The sequence below is a fragment of the Hyla sarda genome, chromosome 4 (assembly GCF_029499605.1).
Source record: "Hyla sarda isolate aHylSar1 chromosome 4, aHylSar1.hap1, whole genome shotgun sequence".
NCBI classification, from domain to species: domain Eukaryota; kingdom Metazoa; phylum Chordata; class Amphibia; order Anura; family Hylidae; genus Hyla; species Hyla sarda.
The window spans coordinates 103867938-103888578 of NC_079192.1; the positions used below are offsets into that span (position 1 = coordinate 103867938).

General features: G+C 46.5%; 1 protein-coding gene across 1 annotated transcript in view; it reads right to left on the bottom strand.

Moving 5' to 3' along the window:
* Positions 1-263: 263 nt before the first annotated feature.
* ARRDC4 (arrestin domain containing 4) overlaps positions 264-20641 on the bottom strand; it is a 94515-nt gene continuing 74137 nt past the window's right edge. The window contains exons 7-8 of the mRNA XM_056571846.1: positions 1881-2035; positions 264-1438 (exon numbers count right to left, since the gene is read on the bottom strand). Of these exons, the coding sequence (XP_056427821.1) occupies positions 1373-1438; positions 1881-2035 (221 nt within the window). The 3' untranslated portion in view covers positions 264-1372. The remainder of the gene's footprint in view (positions 1439-1880; positions 2036-20641) is intronic.

Here is a 20641-nt window from a genome sequence, read left to right on the forward strand (position 1 = left end):
TATCTGATGCCTTTAACACATCAACTTTAATACATCCAGATATTTTTGCTCTTTAATACTTTAATTAGGTATACATGTATTAGTGAACCCAGCTGCAGGGGCTATTAACTCAGTCTGAGTGTTTTTTTTCTTTACAATCTATGGCTAAAATTAAAGAAGCACTCCAGTGATATTTTTTATATGCATGTTATACAAATATATATATATATATATATATATATATATATATATAGTGCAAAATTAACCTCATTATATTGTCTCTTTATACTTGAAAATCCATGCCTTCAGCTGGTGTCCCTCTGTCACATGACACAGCAGTGACCCCCTGAGATTTACACTAGTTTATGCATCTTCAGGGGGCCACCAGCAGCCATCATTATCCAGTTCCCTCTGCCTACATGGACGAACCAAACCAGTCTAATAAATCCTTTTCTCTGCCTATGTAGAAGAAGCTTAGAGGCAGCTGGTTGAGCGGCACCATGCACAGCAGAGTATGCAAGAGACTCTGTAGCTGATGAGAAAGGAGGTCTCTAGATGGCAACCTGTCCAGTATTTGCAAAACAATTAGTAAGTAATGGTGCCAAGTTTGAATCAACTTCAAAATACTGAATTTTCTAAAACTTAAATGTAAAAACAAAAAAGGCAATGGACACAGCCATATTTTCATATGGACAAATGAGGCCTGTGTGGCTTGTAGCAGGATTATATAATAGTTTGTGCACACTCTTACTGATTTACATACACTTGTCAAACTCTAGTGCAAGGCCAGTAAAAGCCTGGTCTACAGCATTTACATTTACACTGGCTGCTTAAAGAACATTTTCTAAATCCAGTTATACATTTTGTTGACTATTTTGCCAATACTTGGCTAAAGATGGCACTTCACTTTAACTCATTAACAACAGTGACAACAGGTAAAAATGTACAGAAACAAAAAAAAGTACCAAAACGAAACAAAAAACAATGCAATAAATCCCAAAAGACTGTAGACATGTTACACTTTTTCCCTTATAGCAGGTCAGATGCTGTATGCTATACTTTCCCTGATAGGCACAGCATCTGCTACTACCCAATACAGCACCTTTTCTACTGCTACCTGTAAATCAACTTTAACATAGTTAGAGGTCTATGAATAGGATTTCTGGAGTGGCTACCCATTCTGTCGCACTTATGTAACCAACTTGCATTGATTTTTTTTTTTTTTTATAGACCTAATTAAGATGATCAAGCACTTGTGGAACAAGGAACTTTGACAATTTTGGAGGGAACATCTAATACATGTTGTATAAAAAGCATGTTCCTTGTTCTTGGGATGATGCATCACATTAAATGTAAACTCTTTATTGATATTACAGGATTTAGAAGTATGGTTTCATTCCTCCAGGATGAATGAGGCAGTTCTCTGTTCTGTTGAGTCGTTGTTGGGATGGGGATCTACCTGTGTAAGCAAAATATGAAAGAAGTACTTGATATATTTTTATGCATACTATTGAGAAACTATTCACTATACAATGTGTTATATCTGATAAAATAGCTTAAATATAGTCTAATGTTACACATTGCAATATACTGTGCTTGTATGATCTTTGGATCAGTTTATGGAGAGATACAAGTCAGGTTGCCAAGGTAATGTATGACCCCCAGAAAAAAATAATTCTCAATATTTTGAAATGGGCCCATTTATGAAACCCACTGGGTGTTTTACAGTTTTCAGAACTGAGCTGTGCAGCGTGGATTTGCATTTTTCCATGCCAGATCTAAAGATCGGGAAGGAGAAAGTTATTATAGGTACACTTTATTTTAGTTATTCACTTTAAGAAACTAACTGGCGATTTCCATATTTTCACATTAACTTTTTTCTTTAGCATAGTCAATTTTACCTCAGAATACAGTGGTGGAGGTTGGAACCTGAACTCCTGGATTACAGTAAATGGTGGAAAGTTAAGTCCTTCAATTAAATCACTTTGGTCAGTGGCTATAGGGGCTGTCCAAGAAAGCTCTTCTTCTGACACGATATCGGCATAATTTGGTGGTGCTATTAAAAACATAATCATAGTAAAATGTATATTTGTTATAATGACATGATCTTTAATTAGCTTATATTTCATTTGTGCCATAAATGAGCCAATGGTAGTAGAATTGGTAGTGCTAACAACAAATCCATCAATAGAGTATCACTTATCACTAGAGTATTAATAGAGTATCACTTGGGAGTTACGGAAGGTGGAGATGTAATTTTTATTTAATTCACAAACAACACTGTAAGGACCTTCTGAAAGGAAAGTCGAATTTTCTCTCGCACAACCTGACTATAGAGAGAAAGTCAGAGGATTGTAACTTAGGACATTTTTCAGAGTAGATGTAAGTTGCAGTAGGGAGAGGAGTAAAAAGAAGTATTAATCTATGAAGAGAAGTTAAGGAAGAGTCTCACAACTCCTAAACTAGGACATAAGTAGGCTTCGAGCCAAGCTTGGAGCATCGTGGCTATCACATCACAAGTATTGCAGATCTGTACCCCACAGCTAGGAATTTCAGTAATAAAAAGAATCAAGTTAAAATGGGTACTCCTGTGGAAAACTTTTTTTTAAATCAACTGGTGCCATAAAGTTAAACAGATTGGTAAATTAATTCTATAAAAAAATCTTAATCCTTCCAGTACTTTTTAGGGGCTATATACTACAGAGGAAATGCATTACTTTTTAGATTTCTCTGATGTCATGACCACAGTGCTCTCTGCTGACCTCTCCTGTCCATTTTAGGAACTGTCCAGAGCAGGAGAAAATCCCCATAGTGACTAATGCTGCTCTGGACAGTTCCTAAAATGGACAACAGAGGTCAGCAGAGCAGAGAGGTTTCTGCAGCGGAAATCCAAATTCCCGCTTCCTGAAGAAAAAATAGAAGTGTCTATTCTTTCTCCTGATTCTGCTCGAAAATGCACTGCTGTCTATGAGACAGCGCTTTTCTGAGCGGTCCTAGCTCCCACCAGATTATTTAAATGTGTGGAATGTGAATGAAAACACGGGCGGACATCCAGCATATTTTCAGCTATGTGAACCTGGCCTTACTGTACCTTGTTTTCTCTAGTAAGAGAACTGTTCATATTTTGCAGTTACCCCTTATACTCACTCATATTGCACACTTCTATCATTTCCCCAATAACCTATTTTAGTCAGTAGATCCATATACATAGGGAGTACCCACAGGGACTCACAATCATCCTAGTGGAACCCATAGGCTTACTACATATATAATGCTTATAAATCAACCAATCATCTTGTAGTGTAACGCTAAGTGAACAGTAACAACTTGTTCAGGACGCAGGGCATATGGGTACGCCCTTGGTCCTAATACCTTTACCCCCTGGTCCTGTTAACGGGGTTTGAAGTATGCTCACAAGCTGAGCACGTTTCAAACCCCATGGGTCCCAACTGCAGCAACTATCAGCAGCCAGGACCAATCACGGCATCTAAAACTAAAGTAAAAAATTATCCCGGCAGCTCAGTGGAGCTGATCTGGTCCATCGCGGTGTCCCCATCATCTGAGAGGACGAGGAGAACAGTATATGCAATCAAAAGATTGCATGGTATAGCCCCTATGGAGGCTAAAAAATAAATAAAGTATTAACCACTTCATAATAAAAGTTTGAATCCTCCCTCTTTTCCTATTTTTTAAACAAATTAATGTAAAAAAAACAATCATATGTGGTACCTCTGCGTGTGTAAACCTGTGTAAATGTCCAAACTATTAAAAAATAAGGTTAGCTAAACTGCACGGTCATATACTATAAAAGAAAAAAAAAAGATAAAGCGATCAAAATGTCTCATCAAAACAAAAATGGTACTGATAAAAACTACAGACCACGGCGCAATGAGCCTTCATATAGCCGCATATGTGGAAAAATAAAAAGTTATAGGGGTCAGAAGATGACAATTTTAAACATAATTATTTTAATGCATGTAGTTATAATTTTATTTAAGTAGTAAAATAAAATAAAACCTATATTAATCATATGGACCTAAGGAATAAAGATAAGTTGTCAATTTTACCGAAAAGTGCACTGCGTAGAAACAGTGAAATAAATTTATTTTAGTTTCACTGCAGATTATGTTATAAAATTAGTGATGTTGTTACAAAGTACACTTGGTGACGCAAAAAAAATGACCTTAAATGGGTCTGTAGGTGCACAATTGAAAGCGTTATGATTATTTGAAGGGGAGGAAGAAAAAACTAAAATGCAAAAACAGAAATTCCTTAAGCCCTTAAAGAAAAACGGTCACCCGTTTACCAGCACGATAACATGATACACCGGGTTATAGTGCCGGTGAACAGGAGACCGATGCGGGGTCTTGGACTGCTATACCTACCTGCTGTCCAAAGCCCCGATCCCCCGAGGGTCCCCCTCTTCCAGCGCTGCCTTGCGGTTTGAGGCGAGCCCGCCGGTTGGATTTAAATATTCATAAGCACTGTTCACGTGAGCGCTCATGCCTAATGAGCACTCAGGTGACCGGCGCTTATGAATATGAGTAATATCTTTACTCACTCTTTATTTCTCACCATTTATTGTCTCTAAAGGTCATATGACCCCAGTTTTGTACGACTAAGAGCTAGTGTTTGTTTATTATATGCTCATGTTTAATCATGAAGTTTATTCTATGATTAATAAATAATCAAGACAGCACCAAGAAAAATCTAATTTTTCTCATTTTCATTTTTCATATTATATTGTTATGATTAGAGATGAGTGAATTTTTGAAAAATTTGATTCGGCCGATTCGCCAAATTTTCCCAAAAAATTTGGTTCGGTCCAAATTTATTTGCAGCAAATTGCTATTAAAAACGTCTATTTCTGATCTACATAGAGGCTCAGAAGGGGTGTAGAACACTTTTCCTTGTCCTAGCACACACAGGGAGTGTGCAGTGTTAGTGAAATAATACTGTTACTCAGTATGACATGCAGATTACAGGCATCGCTATTAGAATCACTGCCGCAGAGCGTCTGGATGTGGCAGATTTTTTAAGTAATTTTTATTTAATTTGAATTTATTTAAATTTTTTGATTATCCATTCTGGTGAGCATCGCGCTGGCGGTCCTCCACCAGGCGAGATACCACCTGTTCCAGCCCCTGCTTCTCAGCACACCCCTGACTGTGAAAGTGCGAATGTTTCATTAAATCAGTCATGGTTCATTGTTATCGCTCCAAGATGTTTCATTGGATTCTTGTGATAATTGCACAGGTAATATGACGTTGATGACCATAGGGCCTCAGTCTTGAGAAGATTACATCGATCTTTTTAAAATTTAAAATTTATATTAGATTCCAAAGTTTAATGTCCTGGCGTTTACTTTGAACTAATACTGTATGATCACAAAAACCCAATCTAACAAGGAGTCACATGGCGGCACAATGACAGAGCCTAGAGGTGGCAGCAGCACGAGGAGACCATAATCTGGCAGAATGACACAGCCTGGAATTAACGTCAGCAAGAGGAGACTATGTCGTGGCTGAATGACACAGCCTGGAGTTGATGGCAGCATGAGGAAACCAAAGGGCCTCACAATCCCTAAGATTAAAAGATGAATTTTGAAATTTGAATTGAAGATTTACGGTAGCTAATGCTATAAAAATGTTTAGGTAATGTCCCAGCAGCATGAGGAGACCATAGGGCCTCACAATCCCTAAGCTTAAGGGTACATTCACACATACAGGATTCTGCGCAGATTTGATGTGCAGGATTTGTAACTACCGATTAGAAGCTGTGCTCAGTCAATCATTCAGTTTACATTAAAATCTGCAACAGAAAATCCTGTGCAGCAAATCCTGCGCATCAAATCTGCGTACGTGTGAACGTATCCTAACAGATGAATTTTCTAAATTTAAATTGAAGATTTATGGTAGCTAGTGCTACCATAAAAATGTTTAGGTAATGTCCCAGCAGCATGAATAGACCATAGGGCCTCACAATCCCTAAGATAAAAAGATGAATTTTCAAATTTAAATGGAAGATTTATGGTAGCCAGTACTACCATAAAATTTTTTAGGTAATGTCCCAGCAGCATGAGGAGACCATATAATGGCTGAATGACACAGCCTGAAGCTGGCGGCAGCATGAGGTGACCACATATTGGCTGAATTACACAGCGTGGAGGTGGCGGCAGTATGAGGAGAACATATAGTGGCTGAATGTCACAGCTTGGAGGTGGCAACAGCATGAGGAGAACATATAGTGGCTGAATGGCACAGCCTGGAGTTGGCGGCAGCATGAGGAGAACATTTAGTGGCTGAATAACACAGCCTGGAGGTGGCAGAAGCATGAGGAGACCATATAGTGGCTGACTGACACAACGTGGAGGTGACGGCGTCAAGAGACCATATAGTGGCTGAATGACACCGTTACGCAAAGCGCTCCGGATCCCCGCTCCTCCCCGGAGCGCTCGCGGCGTTCACCTTCTCGCAGCGCCCCGGTCAGACCCGCTGACCGAGAGCGCTGCATTAATGTCACCGGCGGGGACGCGACCCGCGTAGCGGGACACGCCCGCTCGCGGCTCGCGTCCCAGTCACCTCACCTGTCCTGTCCCCCGTCGGCTCAGTCCCGGCGCTCCCTAGGGCGCGCGCGCTCCGGCTCTCTGCGATTTAAAGGGCCAGTGCGCCACTGATTGGCGCCTGGCTCAATCAGTGCTCACACCTGTGCCCTCTGTATAAAACCTCACTTCCCCTTCCCACCATTGCCGGATCTTGTTGCCCTTGTGCAAGTGAAAACGTTCCTTGTATGTCCCAAGCCAGTGTTCCAGACCCTCTGCCGTTGCCCCTGACTACAATCCTTGCTGCCTGCCCTGACCTTCTGCTACGTCTGACCTTGCTCTTGCCTATCGGGTGGAACGACCTGGGGGTTACCTGCCGCTGCAAGTCCATCCTGCTTTGCGGCGGGCTCTGGTGAAAACCAGTAACCCCTTAGACTCCGTTCCTCTGGTACGGCCCACGTCATCACCCCACTGACACAGAGGATCCACCACCAGTATCCTCACAGTATCCGGATCCTGACAGACACAGCCTGGAGCTGGCTGCAGCATGAGGAGACCACATAGTGGCTGAATGACACATCATGGAGGTGGCGGCAGTATGAGGAGACAATTTAGTGGCTAAATGGCACAACCTGGAGTTGGAGGCCGCAAGAGGAGACCATATAATGGCTAAATGACACAGCCTGGAGCTGGCAGCGGCATGAGGAGACCCCATATTGGCTGAATGGCACAGCCTGGAGTTGGCGGCAGCAAGAGGAGACCACATAGTGACTGAATGACACAGCATGGAGGTGGTTGCAGTATGAGGAGACCATATAGTGGCTGAATGGCACAACCTGGAGTTGGCGGCAGCATAAGGAGACCATATGGTGGCAGAAAGAGACAGCCTGGAGGTGGCAGCAGCATCAGGAGTCCTGAAAGTGACCCGGTGACAGAGGGGTGCAGTGGCTGGCAATACCAGTACCTGGTAATGAATGTGGGTGAAAAAAGGTCTGATGTGGAGGAATGTTTGTAACTGGGGAGCAGCGCCTTAAATCTGTTTTGCACTATCCATATTTGTGAAGTGTTGGTGTGGCACCACGGCCAATTTACTCTGATGCATCAGGCATTGGTGGGTGGAAATCCTGGCTGATCCAAGCCGGATTCATCTTCACAAAGGTCAGTTTCTCCACATTTTTTGTGGACAGACTAGTTCTCCTTGGGGTGACTATGGCCGCCCCACTAAACACCCTCTCTGATGGCACACTACTGGTTAGGCAGGACAGCTTTTCCAGGGCAAACTCTGCTAGTTGCTGCCACAAATCAAGTTTGGCTGCCCAGAAGTCCATCGGATCTTCAAGGTGTGTTGGCATTGGCATGTCAAGGTATGCCACCACCTGCTGGTTCAGGTACTGCTCCAGGTCTACCTGCTGCTGATGAGTTACTTCACTATGCAGGTGAGGAAAGCTACTCATCAGCGACTGTAGACTCAGGTTTCTGCTGATGGAGCTGGTACTGCTCCTGCCACCCCTCCCCAGCAGCCATGGCAGTGGAAGGTGAGCAGAGAGGAAATGAAGCAGTGGAATGATGTCGTTCATCCCGTAATCCTGGCGACTTACTAATAATGGGGCTTCCTCAAAGGCTCTGAGCAAACAGCAGGTGTCACGTATGAGCTGCCACTGGTTGACACTGAAGTTACACAGGGGAGTCCCCCGATCGACTTGGATCATCAAGAAATCTGTGATGGCTTTTCTCTGTTTGTATAATCGGTCCAACATATGGAGGGTGGAATTCCAATGTGCGGCAATGTCGCAAATCAGACTATGTTGGGGGATACCGTTCTGACGCTGCAGCTCAAGGAGGGTATGCTTTGCGGTGTACGAGTGGCTAAAGTGCATGTAAAGTTTCCTTCCCATTGTTAGGATGTCTTTCAAATGGGGGGAACACTTCAGGAACCACTTGACAACCAGATTGAACAAGTGTGCCATCCAGGGCACATGTCTCAGGCTTCTGCAGCGCAGACAAGATGTTCTTCCCATTGTCAGTCACCATGGTACCCATTTCCAGTTTTCGTTATGCAAGCCATGCTCCGATTTCTTTATGAATGACTTTTAGCAATTCCACCCCTATGTGACTACGTTCGCCAAAGCAAACCATGTGAAGAACAGTGTGAAACCGCCGTGCCCTGCACACATGGTATGCTGGAGGGGCACTGAGACTTGTCCGTTCAGTGGAGGCTGAGGACACGGTGGAGGATGAGGAGGCGGAGTCGCACACTGTCACAGGACCAATGGCCTGGAAGCATGGAGGAGGAAGCGGTGTGACCTGTCCAAGTTGGTGTTGTAGCTGTGCAGGAACCACTGTCACGATGCCGGCTGGCAGGAGGTGGATCCTCTGTGCCAGAGAGGGATAGCGAGGACCGTGCTAGTGGACCGGTTCTAAGACACTACTGGTTTTCACCAGAGCCCGCCGCAAAGCGGGATGGTCTTGCTGCGGCGGTAGTGACCAGGTCGTATCCACTAGCAACGGCTCACCTCTCTGGCTGCTGAAGATAGGCGAGGTACAAGGGAGTAGGCAGAAGCAAAGTCGGACGTAGCAGAAGGTCGGGGGCAGGCGGCAAGGTTCGTAGTCAGGGGAGATAGCAGAAGTTCTGGTACACAGGCTTTAAACACACAAAACGCTTTCACTAGGCACAAGGGCAACAAGATCCGGCAAGGAAGTGCATGGGAGGAGGATAGATATAGTCAGGGACCAGGTGGAAGCTAATTAAGCTAATTGGGCCAGGCACCAATCATTGGTGCACTGGCCCTTTAAGTCTCAGGGAGCTGGCGCGCGCACGCCCTAGAGAGCGGAGCCGCGCGCGCCAGCACATGACAGCAGGGGACGGGAACGGGTAAGTGACCTGGGATGCGATTCGCGAGCGGGCGCGTCCCGCTGTGCGAATCGCATCCCCAACGGCCATGACAGAGCAGCGCTCCCGGTCAGCGGGACTGACCGGGGAGCGGCAGGGAGAAAGACGCCGTGAGCGCTCCGGGGAGGAGCGGGGACCCGGAGCGCTAGGCGTAACAGTACCCCCCCCCTTAGGTCTCCCCTTCTCTTTATCCGGTAACTGCCTCCCCTGGGATGAGGACACCGGGAAAGGATGGAGGGATTCCTCAACGGCAGGCAGAACAGCAGGAGTAGGAATGGGGAGAGAGGGCAGAGGGCGAGACCTGGCACGGGGCAGTGTGACACCAGGACGAGGGCCATGCGGGGACACAGGGGCTTGCCTAATGGGACTGGGAGGGGGGGAGAGGCATTTCCTGTGGCAGGCAGAGTCCTTAATGACCTTAGGGGGACCAAAAATACAATTTCCTCGTGATGAGGTCCGATGCACATTAGGAGGGGCTCCGTGCGGAAACGCACGGTGCAATCCAACCTGGCTCCATTGACCGCGGAAACGTGGAGTGGCTTGACAAGACGGGTCACCGGAATGCGGAATTTATTCACTAAGGACTCCCGAATAAAATTCCCAGAAGCTCCAGAGTCCAGGCAGGCCACGGCTGAGAGGGAAGAGCTGGCTGAAGTAGAAATCCGAACAGGCACCGTGAGACGTGGAGAAGCCGACTTAGCATCAAGAGACGCCACACCCACGAGAGCTGGGTGCGAGCGTGCGTTTCCCAGACGTGGAGGACGGATTGGGCAATCCACCAAAAAATGTTCAGTACTGGCACAGTACAGACAAAGATTCTCTTCCTTACGGCGATTCCTCTCTTCCAGGGTCAGGCGAGACCGATCCACTTGCATGGCCTCCTCGGCGGGAGGCCTAGGCGCAGATTGCAGTGGAGACTGTGGGAGAGGTGTCCAGAGATCTAAGTCTTTTTCCTGGCGGAGCTCTTGATGCCTCTCAGAAAAACGCATGTCAATGCGAGTGGCTAATGAATGAGTTCATGCAGGTTAGCAGGAGTCTCTCGTGCGGCCAGAACATCTTTAATGTTGCTGGATAGGCCTTTTTTAAAGGTCGCGCAGAGAGCCTCATTATTCCAGGATAGTTCAGAGGCAAGAGTACGGAATTGTATGGCGTACTCGCCAACGGAGGAATTACCCTGGACCAGGTTCAGCAGGGCAGTCTCAGCAGAAGAGGCTCGGGCAGGTTCCTCAAAGACACTTCGAATTTCCGAGAAGAAGGAGTGTACAGAGGCAGTGACGGGGTCATTGCGGTCCCAGAGCGGTGTGGCCCATGACAGAGCTTTTCCAGACAGAAGGCTGACTACGAAAGCCACCTTAGACCTTTCAGTAGGAAACTGGTCCGACATCATCTCCATGTGCAGGGAACATTGCGAAAGAAAGCCACGGCAAAACTTAGAGTCCCCATTAAATTTGTCCGGCAAGGACAGGCGGAGGCTAGGAGTGGCCATTCGCTGCGGAAGGGGTGCAGGAGCTGGCGGAGGAGATGGTTGTTGCTGCTGTAGCTGTGACTGTACTTGCTGTAGTTGTGACTGGAGTTGCTGTGTCATGGTGGTCAAGTACGACAGCTGGTGATCTTGTTGGGCGATCTGACGAGCTTGCTGGGCGACCAGCGTAGGGAGGTCAGCGACAACTGGCAGAGGAACTTCAGCAGGATCCATGGCCGGATCTACTGTCACGATGCCGGCTGGCAGGAGGTGGATCCTCTGTGCCAGAGAGGGATAGCGAGGACCGTGCTAGTGGACCGGTTCTAAGACACTACTGGTTTTCACCAGAGCCCGCCGCAAAGCGGGATGGTCTTGCTGCGGCGGTAGTGACCAGGTCGTATCCACTAGCAACGGCTCACCTCTCTGGCTGCTGAAGATAGGCGAGGTACAAGGGAGTAGGCAGAAGCAAAGTCGGACGTAGCAGAAGGTCGGGGGCAGGCGGCAAGGTTCGTAGTCAGGGGAGATAGCAGAAGTTCTGGTACACAGGCTTTAAACACACAAAACGCTTTCACTAGGCACAAGGGCAACAAGATCCGGCAAGGAAGTGCATGGGAGGAGGATAGATATAGTCAGGGACCAGGTGGAAGCTAATTAAGCTAATTGGGCCAGGCACCAATCATTGGTGCACTGGCCCTTTAAGTCTCAGGGAGCTGGCGCGCGCGCGCCCTAGAGAGCGGAGCCGCGCGCGCCAGCACATGACAGCAGGGGACGGGAACGGGTAAGTGACCTGGGATGCGATTCGCGAGCGGGCGCGTCCCGCTGTGCGAATCGCATCCCCAACGGCCATGACAGAGCAGCGCTCCCGGTCAGCGGGACTGACCGGGGAGCTGCAGGGAGAAAGACGCCGTGAGCGCTCCGGGGAGGAGCGGGGACCCGGAGCGCTAGGCGTAACAACCACATTCACCCAGTGGGCCGTAAAGGACATGTATTGTCCCTGACTGTAGCTACAGCTCCAGAAGTTGGGGCTGCCTGCCCTTTGGTACACACCAACAGGCTCAAGGACTGGCCCACCTTCTCTTCCACAAAATTGTGCAGGGCTGGTACTGCCTTCTTCACAAAGAAATGATGGCTTGGGACTCTCCACCTCGGTTCAGCACAAGCCATCAGTTCTCTGAAAGGTGCAAAGTCCACCACTTGAAAAGGGAGGGACTGCAGCACCAGCAACTTGGACAGGAGAACATTCAGCATCTGCGCTGTTGATGAGTGGGCGCATACTGTTGTCTGTTGGACAAGGCTTCACTGATGGATTGCTGGCGTAATGACTGACTCAAAGTAGGAGGAGCAGGAGTTTCTGGAGCAACAGAACAAGGGTATGACACACAGCTCCCTTCGGCTGAGATGGTGGAGCCTTGGCTGGCTGAAACAGGGAGCGGATGGCCACTGGGGGATGCAGCACCACATTGTAGCCATGGTTCTCCCAGGCCGATTTATGGTGGCACAGCATAGGTTGACACAGGGACATGGTGCCAACATTGGGACCCTGGCCATGCTTCACCTTCTGCCGACACATCTTGCATGTGGCTATGTGAACCACCTCCGGATGCTTGATGAAAAACTGCTACACCGCTGAGTAGCTGACTTTCCCACCAACAATCTACACTAATTGACTGCTACTGCCGCCGTCCCCAGGAACCTGGGAAGGTAGGCTGTCGCGAAACAGGTGGTCTTCCCTGATCATGTTTGGCTCCAGACTTTCCACTTCTGCCACCATGCTGACTGCCAACCATACTACCACCTTGCTAGCTCAGCTGCTGCCTCACGTGCAACCTGCAACCCTCTTCTCCTGATGATGATGAAGCCCCCTCTGCACCCACCTTCCAATTGTGATCGGCTTCATCATCATGTCTACTTTAGGACCCTCAATGCTGGCGACACCACCTCCCACGTCACTTTCCTCATCACTACTTGCCCGGCTAGCATAGGAAGCTGCGGATGTTTCCTCCACTTCTTGGCTGGGAAGTAGCTGCTGACTGCCCTCTATTAAATTGGCCTCACTGAATAGTGGAGCTGAACCCACAACATAGGACACTTCTGTAGGGGAGGGAACAGCATAGGACAGAGACAATGGGAGAACAGGGACTGCTCCCGGACCAAGCCAACTGAGTGTTGTGTCTGAGGAACCCACCAACTGTTGACTGGGGGTATCAGAGGTCACTTGTGATGAAGTGGATGACCGTGTTAACCAATCGATGATGGCAGATGGGTTGCTGGTCGAGACACGACCGCTAGCTGATTTCGGGAGTTCAGGCCTCTCGCTGCAACTCCTGCTGCCACTCGCACCTAGTCTGCTGCGACCTCTGCCTGCACCTAATGAATTTAGGCCTCTGCCACTCCTTTGTGCACGTCCTGGCACTTCTCTGCCAGACATACTTAGTGTGTATATGAGGGGAGTACAATACACTTCACTACGCTTAAAAAAGTATTTGTCTAGAACAGCAGCAGGTGTGTACTTTTGGCTGTCCTTTCACAGTATCTAGGCCAGTGATTCCCAACTGGGGTGGCCCGAGATTTTGCAGTGAATTTTTAATTTGAAATATTTGTAAAAAATTTCCAGCCCCAGCCTGCGCGCCTGTGACTCATGGCGTACTGCGCACACAGCCTGTCCATCCCTGACCACATCCTGGTCACCCATGTCCATCCCCTATTCACCCCCCTGTCCCTTTGTCACCCCTGTCCACTCATCTGTTACCACCTTGTCACGCCTGTCCACCCTTCTGTCACCCCCTATGCGCCCCGTCACCCATGTTCACTCTTCTACACCCATCTACACCCCCCTGTCACCCATGTACACTCCTCTACACCCCTCTGTCACCCATGTACACCGCACTGTCACCCCCTACACCCCCTGTCACCAATGTACGCTCCTCTACACCCCTCTGCCACCCATGTTCACTCCTCTATAGCCCTCTGTCACCCCCTATGCCCCCTGTCACCCATGTACACTCTTCTACACTTATGTACATCCCTCTGTCACCCATGTATACTCCTCTACATCCCTCTGCCACCCATGTACACTCTTCTACAACCCTCTGTCACCCATGTACACCCCTCTGCCACCCATGTACACTCCTCTACACCCCTCTGCCACCCATGTACACTCCTCTACACTCTTGTTACCCCCTACACCCCCCTGCCACCCATGTACACTCCTCTATACCCCTCTGTCACCCATGAACAGTCCTCTACAACCCTTTGTCACCCATGTACACCCCTCTGTCACCCCCTACACCCCTCTGTCACCCATTTACACTCCTCTACAGCCCTCTGTCACCCCCTACACCCCTCTGTCACCCATGCACACTGTTCTACACTAATCTGTCACACATGTACACCCCTTTGTCAGCCCCTACTCCCCTCTGTCACTCATGTACTCTTCTACACCCCTCTGTCACCCATGTATACTCCTCTACACCCCTCTGCCACCCATGTACACTCTTCTACACCCATTTGTCACCCATGTACACCCCTCTATCACCCCTACACCCATCTGTCACCCATGTACACCCCTATGTCATCCATGTACACTCTTCTATACCCATCTGTCACCCATGTACACCCCTCTGTCACCCCCTACACCCATCTGTCACCCATGTACACCCCCCTGCAACCCATGTTCACTCCTCTACACCCCTCGGCCACCCATGTACACTCCTCTACACCCCTCTGTCACCCATGTACACCCCTCTGTCACCCATGAACACCCCTCTGTCACCCCCTACACCCCTTTCACCCATGTACACTCCTCTACAACCCTCTGTCACCCCCTACACCCCTCTGTCACCCATGCACACTCCTCTACAACCCTCTGTCACCCCCTACACCCCTCTGTCACCCATGCACACTCTTCTACACCCATCTGTCACACATGTACACCCCTTTGTCACCCCCTACTCCCCTCTGTCACCCATGTACTCTTCTACACCCCTCTGTCACCCATGTACACCCATCTGCCACCCATGTATGCCCCTCTACACCCCTCTGCCACCCATGTACACTCTTCTACACCCATCTGTCACCCATGTACACCCCTCTGTCACCCCCTACACCCATCTGTCACCCATGTACACCCCTATGTCACCCATGTACACTCTTCTACACCCATCTGTCACCCATGTACCCAGATGGGTGTCACCCCCTAAGCCCCTCTGTCACCCATGTACACCCCTCTGCCACCCATGTATGCTCCTCTACACCCCTCTGCCACCCATGTACACTCTTCTACACCCATCTGTCACCCATGTACACCCCTCTGTCACCCCCTACACCCATCTGTCACCCATGTACACCCCTATGTCACCCATGTACACTATTCTACACCCATCTGTCAGCCATGTACCCAGATGGGTGTCACCCCCTAAGCCCCTCTGTCACACATTTACACCCCTCTACACCCCTCTGTTACTCATGTACACTCCTCTACACTCCTCTGTCACTCATGTACACTCTTCTACACCCCTGTCATCCATGTACACTCTTCTAAACCCCTATCACCCATGTACACTCTTCTACACCCCTCTGTTACCCATGGAAAAAAGTGCGTAGCCTAATAGTTTTGTTTTGCAGGTTTAATGGTTTAGAATTGTGGCTGGAAGAAATTGTCATGATGGCCCAGACCAGATGGAGAAGAAAAGGGAACGACGCTGATTAGACAAAACGTCATTTGTGAGTTGCTGTCTAAAGCAGCACTTTAATCTAATCTACATACCCACAGATAAATAGATATTGTGCATTTTGTGTATTGTGGCGCTTTTCCTTTTTTTTTTTTTTGCTTGTCAACCTTGATAGGGGTGCCCAGCAAATTTTTTTTCTTTGAAGGGGTGCCCCGAGCCCAAAAAAGGTTGGGAAACACTGATCTAGGCCCTTGAGAGTTTAACAGGTACAAAATAGTACACCACTTAGATGTACGGTAGGTATGTGGTATGCACCTAAGAGGGGAGAACTATGCGCTACAGTACGCTTAAAAAAAGTATTTGAGTACAACACCAGCCCGTGAGTACTTTTGCCTGGCCTTTCACAGTACCCAGGCCCTTGTAGAGTTTAACAGGTACAAAATAGTACAACACTTAGATTTTTGGTATGTGGTATGCACTTATTAGGGCAGAAAAATGCACCACAGTACGCGTAAAAAAGTATTTGTGCACAACACCAGCAGTAGAGCCCAGTGCTGCAGTACACAGTCGCTGTGTACTACACCCAAAATTTCACTCTCTCTCTCAATCTCACTCCCTTCCCTATCAGTGCTTCTAGGCAGGATTGGTGCTTGAGCTGAATCACTGCTGTTCTTCTGTGCTACACTCAGCTATCTGTCCCTCTCTGTAATAGAATGCTGTAGACAGTGACTGGGAGGTGAATCGCTGCAGTAAGAATGTTTTTCTGTGAAAGACACACTGCTCTCTGTCCCTCTGTGCAACAGAACACTGACTTGACTAGGAGGTGAAGCACTGCAGGAAAAAGCTTTTCTGTGTAACACACAGCGCTGTCTGTCCCCATATATTTTTCTGCAGTGAAAGGATGAAGTGTCTGCCTGCTGATAAGCTGCATCCTGCATGTCATTCAGTGTCATCCTGCCTACCTTTGTTCCCACCTTCCCAGGATTCCTTGCCCCATGTCCTCACATGTGGATCCCCCATTTTAGATGCCCTGGAGCCTGGACCACACTAAATGGAGTTTAATGAAGTGATTCGCGCAATAGAATTGCTGCGATATTCGCATTCATTGCGAATCAAATTTTTCCTGAAATTCATAAATTCGGATTTGTTAAATTTGATTTGCTCATCTCTAATTATGATCTATTATTTTTCCTATCACGTTGCACTCCACCTGGGTTGATGCATGATATGCATGAGATAACTAAAGCTACTTAACCCTTTAAGGACTAGGCCAATTTTATTTTTGTCACACAAGAAGGAATAAGCCGACACAGCTTAGCACAGATTTAGCACTTCCACAGTAACTATCATGGCATGTTATAGCCGAGAGTATCGGGTTTACAACATATGCGTAAAGTCCCATTCCGGGTGCTCAATCCCAAAGAGCAAGATTCATTGATTCATTGATTCATGTAGAGATATGGATACAGTGGATACAGGAGGCACTCGCCACCAGGAACTGTGCAAAATTCAAATTCTTTATTGCATAGTGCAGGAATAAAATCAGACAGATATGGACGCAGCACACCAGGCAAAGGTAACAGCTATTTCACACCTCCTCCAGGCACTCCTTCAGAGCATGCCTTTGCTCTCACGTCCAGGTGGTTATATCCACCTACCTGAATTACGTCAGAGCAAAAAGACATTTACATAGATTACATAAAAACAGGGATTACACCACAGTGAATTAAAAACAAATACCTGGTGAAAAACATACATGATTCTAGCAGCTTAATGGGAAAGTATGAGTATATTATAAAAATATCAGAATTAAAAAGACGGCATTAAATGAATGGACTCAGATCCAAGTGATCATTGAGTCCAAGCTTGCATGAGCGTTGGTTTTCAGAATCCTTTTAGCTTCACCTTGAAGCAGGGCTTTCAGTCGATCCACACCTTCTGTGTTGTGAACACGTTCTAGTCCGAAGAAGGTGAGAACCCTAGTGTCTCCCCCCTGTTTGTCCAGAAAGTGTTGGATCAATCTTGGTGAGCCTTTTTGTGTTTTCACCGAATGTACGTGCTCTCGGAATCTGACATTGAGTGCACGTATCGTGGACTCGATGTAGAACCTTGAGCAGGTACAGCGGATCGCATACACTACAAAGTTAGTCCTACAACAAATAACTTCATGGTGACACCTCCCAGGGTTGCAGATTTATCAGTAAGAATAAATGGGCACCAAGAGCAATTTCCACAATGGAAGTTTCCTATTGGTGCTGCATTTTTTAGCCATCTACTGCCTGGAACAGAGGATGTAAATTTACTATATACTAGCTTGTCATTAATGTTACTTACATCTTTTGAAGAGTTTGTTTCTTGTATATTCTGCCAGTTCTGGATCACTCTTCAGGATAGCCCATGAATGGCTTTTTTATTTTTATTTGAGAGGCCATAGGGCTAAACTGAAGAGAGAGACAGAAGCGTTTCCCCTGGATATTACTTGGATTCTGCGAGGCTGTGCTGCTATTTCTGTGATGTTTTCTTTTTCAAAGCAGATCAACCCGTTTGTGCATAAAGGCTTTATTAAGGGCTGCATCCAAGAGGAGTTCCGGATATCCTCTTCTAACTAGACGCTCCCGTAAATCGCCTGCTTACAAAAGAAAATTGGTGTCGGTACTGTTGATTCTTAATCTCGAAAACGGCCTGTACAGCACCACTTTCTTCACGTGTTCCGGGTGGGAACTCTGGAAGTGAAGCATGGAGTTACAGGCGGTTGGCTTGCGGTAACCAGTAGTTACCAAATCCCCATCTATTAATTTCAATTTTGTATCCAGGAATTCAAGTTCATTGACAGCAGCTTGGAAAGTAAATTTAAGATTCAGGTCATTAGAACCATTGAGTGTGGAGATCAAGTCACCAAAAGAGGGCTTTGTTATAGACTACAAAGTGTCTATAACATGCTATGTATTTTAGAAAGTGATTATTTTCTGTAAAAATGTATCTTTTTTCAAAGGCGGCTACATAAAAGTGTGCCAGCGTACAAGCCACTGGTGTCCCCATAGCTACTTCTTCGACCTGTGAATACCAGTTATTGTCAAAACGTAAAAGGTGTTATTTGTGAGGATAAAATGCAAGGCTTTGCCTACAAAAATAATTTTATGTTTGTGTTTTCATGTTTTTCCTCCTCGGCTTCTAAAATCCATAACTCTTTTATATTTCCATCTACAGACCCATATAAGGGTTTGTTTTTTGCATGACCAATTGTACTTTTTAATGACACTTCTCATTTTTCCATAAAAATGAGATTGTTTTTTCATGACATATTCTACTTTAATATAGTGGTAAATTTTCGTTTTTGCTTGTAAGGAAAATGGACATTCCAAATAAATTATATATTGATTCACAAATACAATATGTCTACTTTATGTTGGCATCATAAAGTTGACATGTTTTTAGTTTTTGAAGATATTAGAGGGATTCAAAGTTTAACAGCAATTTAAAAATTCAAAATCTTAATTTTTTTTAGGGACCAGTTCAGTTTGAAGTGGATTTGAGGAGTCTTTCTGTGAGAAATCCCCCATAAATTACAACATTATAAAAACTGCACCCCTCAAAGTATTAAAATGACATTCAGAAAGTGTGTTTACCCTTTAGGGGTTTCACAGAAATAGCAGCAAAGTGGAAGAGAAAACTCAAAATCAAAATTTTTTGCAGTAACATGTTTTTGTAGCCCCATTTTTTTTTATTTTTACAAGGAATATGAGGAGAAAAAGCCCCCAAAAAATTGTAACCCAATTTCTCTTGAGTATGGAAATACCTCATGTGTGGATGTAAAACGCTCTGTGGGTGCACTACAGGGCTCAGAAGGGAAGAAGCAACTTTGGGATTTTCGAGAGAGAATTTTGCTGAAATAGCTTTTGGGCTCATGTCCCATTTAGGAAGCCCCAATGGTGCCAGTCTATAAAATGAATTGAGAGCGCTCCATGGTTCAATTAAAATAGGGATAGGGACATAACGGTGAAAGGAAAATAATAAAACCGCTCACCCTGACATGTTGTGCAGCCCCATAAACAACAATGGTAAAATGTTTAAAACAGGTAGTCCACTGCCCACCGACTCCGTGGAACGTATAAGTCAACATAGCTTCAAAAATAAACGCCGGCTCGGCTAGGTGCAGGAACAACTTCATAGAACAGCCAAAGGTGAGATAAAAACTTATTCCCAAGATGAAATGTGTTTCACTGCGATTGCGCAGCTTCTTCAGGCACTGATCAGCAATCAGCCCAGTCTGCACACTGAGTATGGGCCGGCCACACAGCGCAGAATAGTTGCTGGTGGCACAGACCGTATACGCTCCTCCCAAAAAAGTGCAAAAAAACTGCACCCCATAAAAAGCTAGGGGAAGGCAACAGGTCGGTGGTCGCCAAAGTGTGGCCCTCCAGATGTTGCAAAACTACAACTCCCAGCATGCCCCGACAGCTGTTGGCTGTCTGGGCATGCTGGGAGTTGTTGTTTCCCAACATGTGTATGGCCACAGTTTAGAGACCACTGCACAGTGGTCTCCGAACTGTGGACCTCCAGATGTTGCTAAACTACAACTCCCAGCATGCCCAGACTGTCAGGGTATGCTGGGAGTTGTAGTTTTGCTACTACAAGAGGGTGAGGACTCACCTGCTCTGTCGCTGCTGCCGCCAGGACTTCCACGCACCTGCCTGGACCTCCGTGCACCCGATCCCGCCACTGATCACGCACACCTGATCGCTGCGCGGGTTAATCAGATTGGGTCTCAGGGTGTCAGGCGGAAGTGGTCTCCCACCGGACACACCGGGAGTCCAGCCGATTAACCTACGCAGTGGCAGATTAATGAATGCCGTATGTATACGGCGGAATGCGCCAAAGTATTGTGTCCTCTGCCGTATATATACAGCATTTTGTGGGAAGGGGTTAAATCCCTTTTTATTAATTTTTTTTTTTGGAATAAAATGTGACAAAAAAGTAGCAATTTTGGACTTTAGATTTTTTACATATATTACCTACAAACCCAAAAGGCTAATACTAATCAACAAAACCTACAAAAATTATCCCAAAAATATTCAAAATTTCATCTTTATTATTGTATA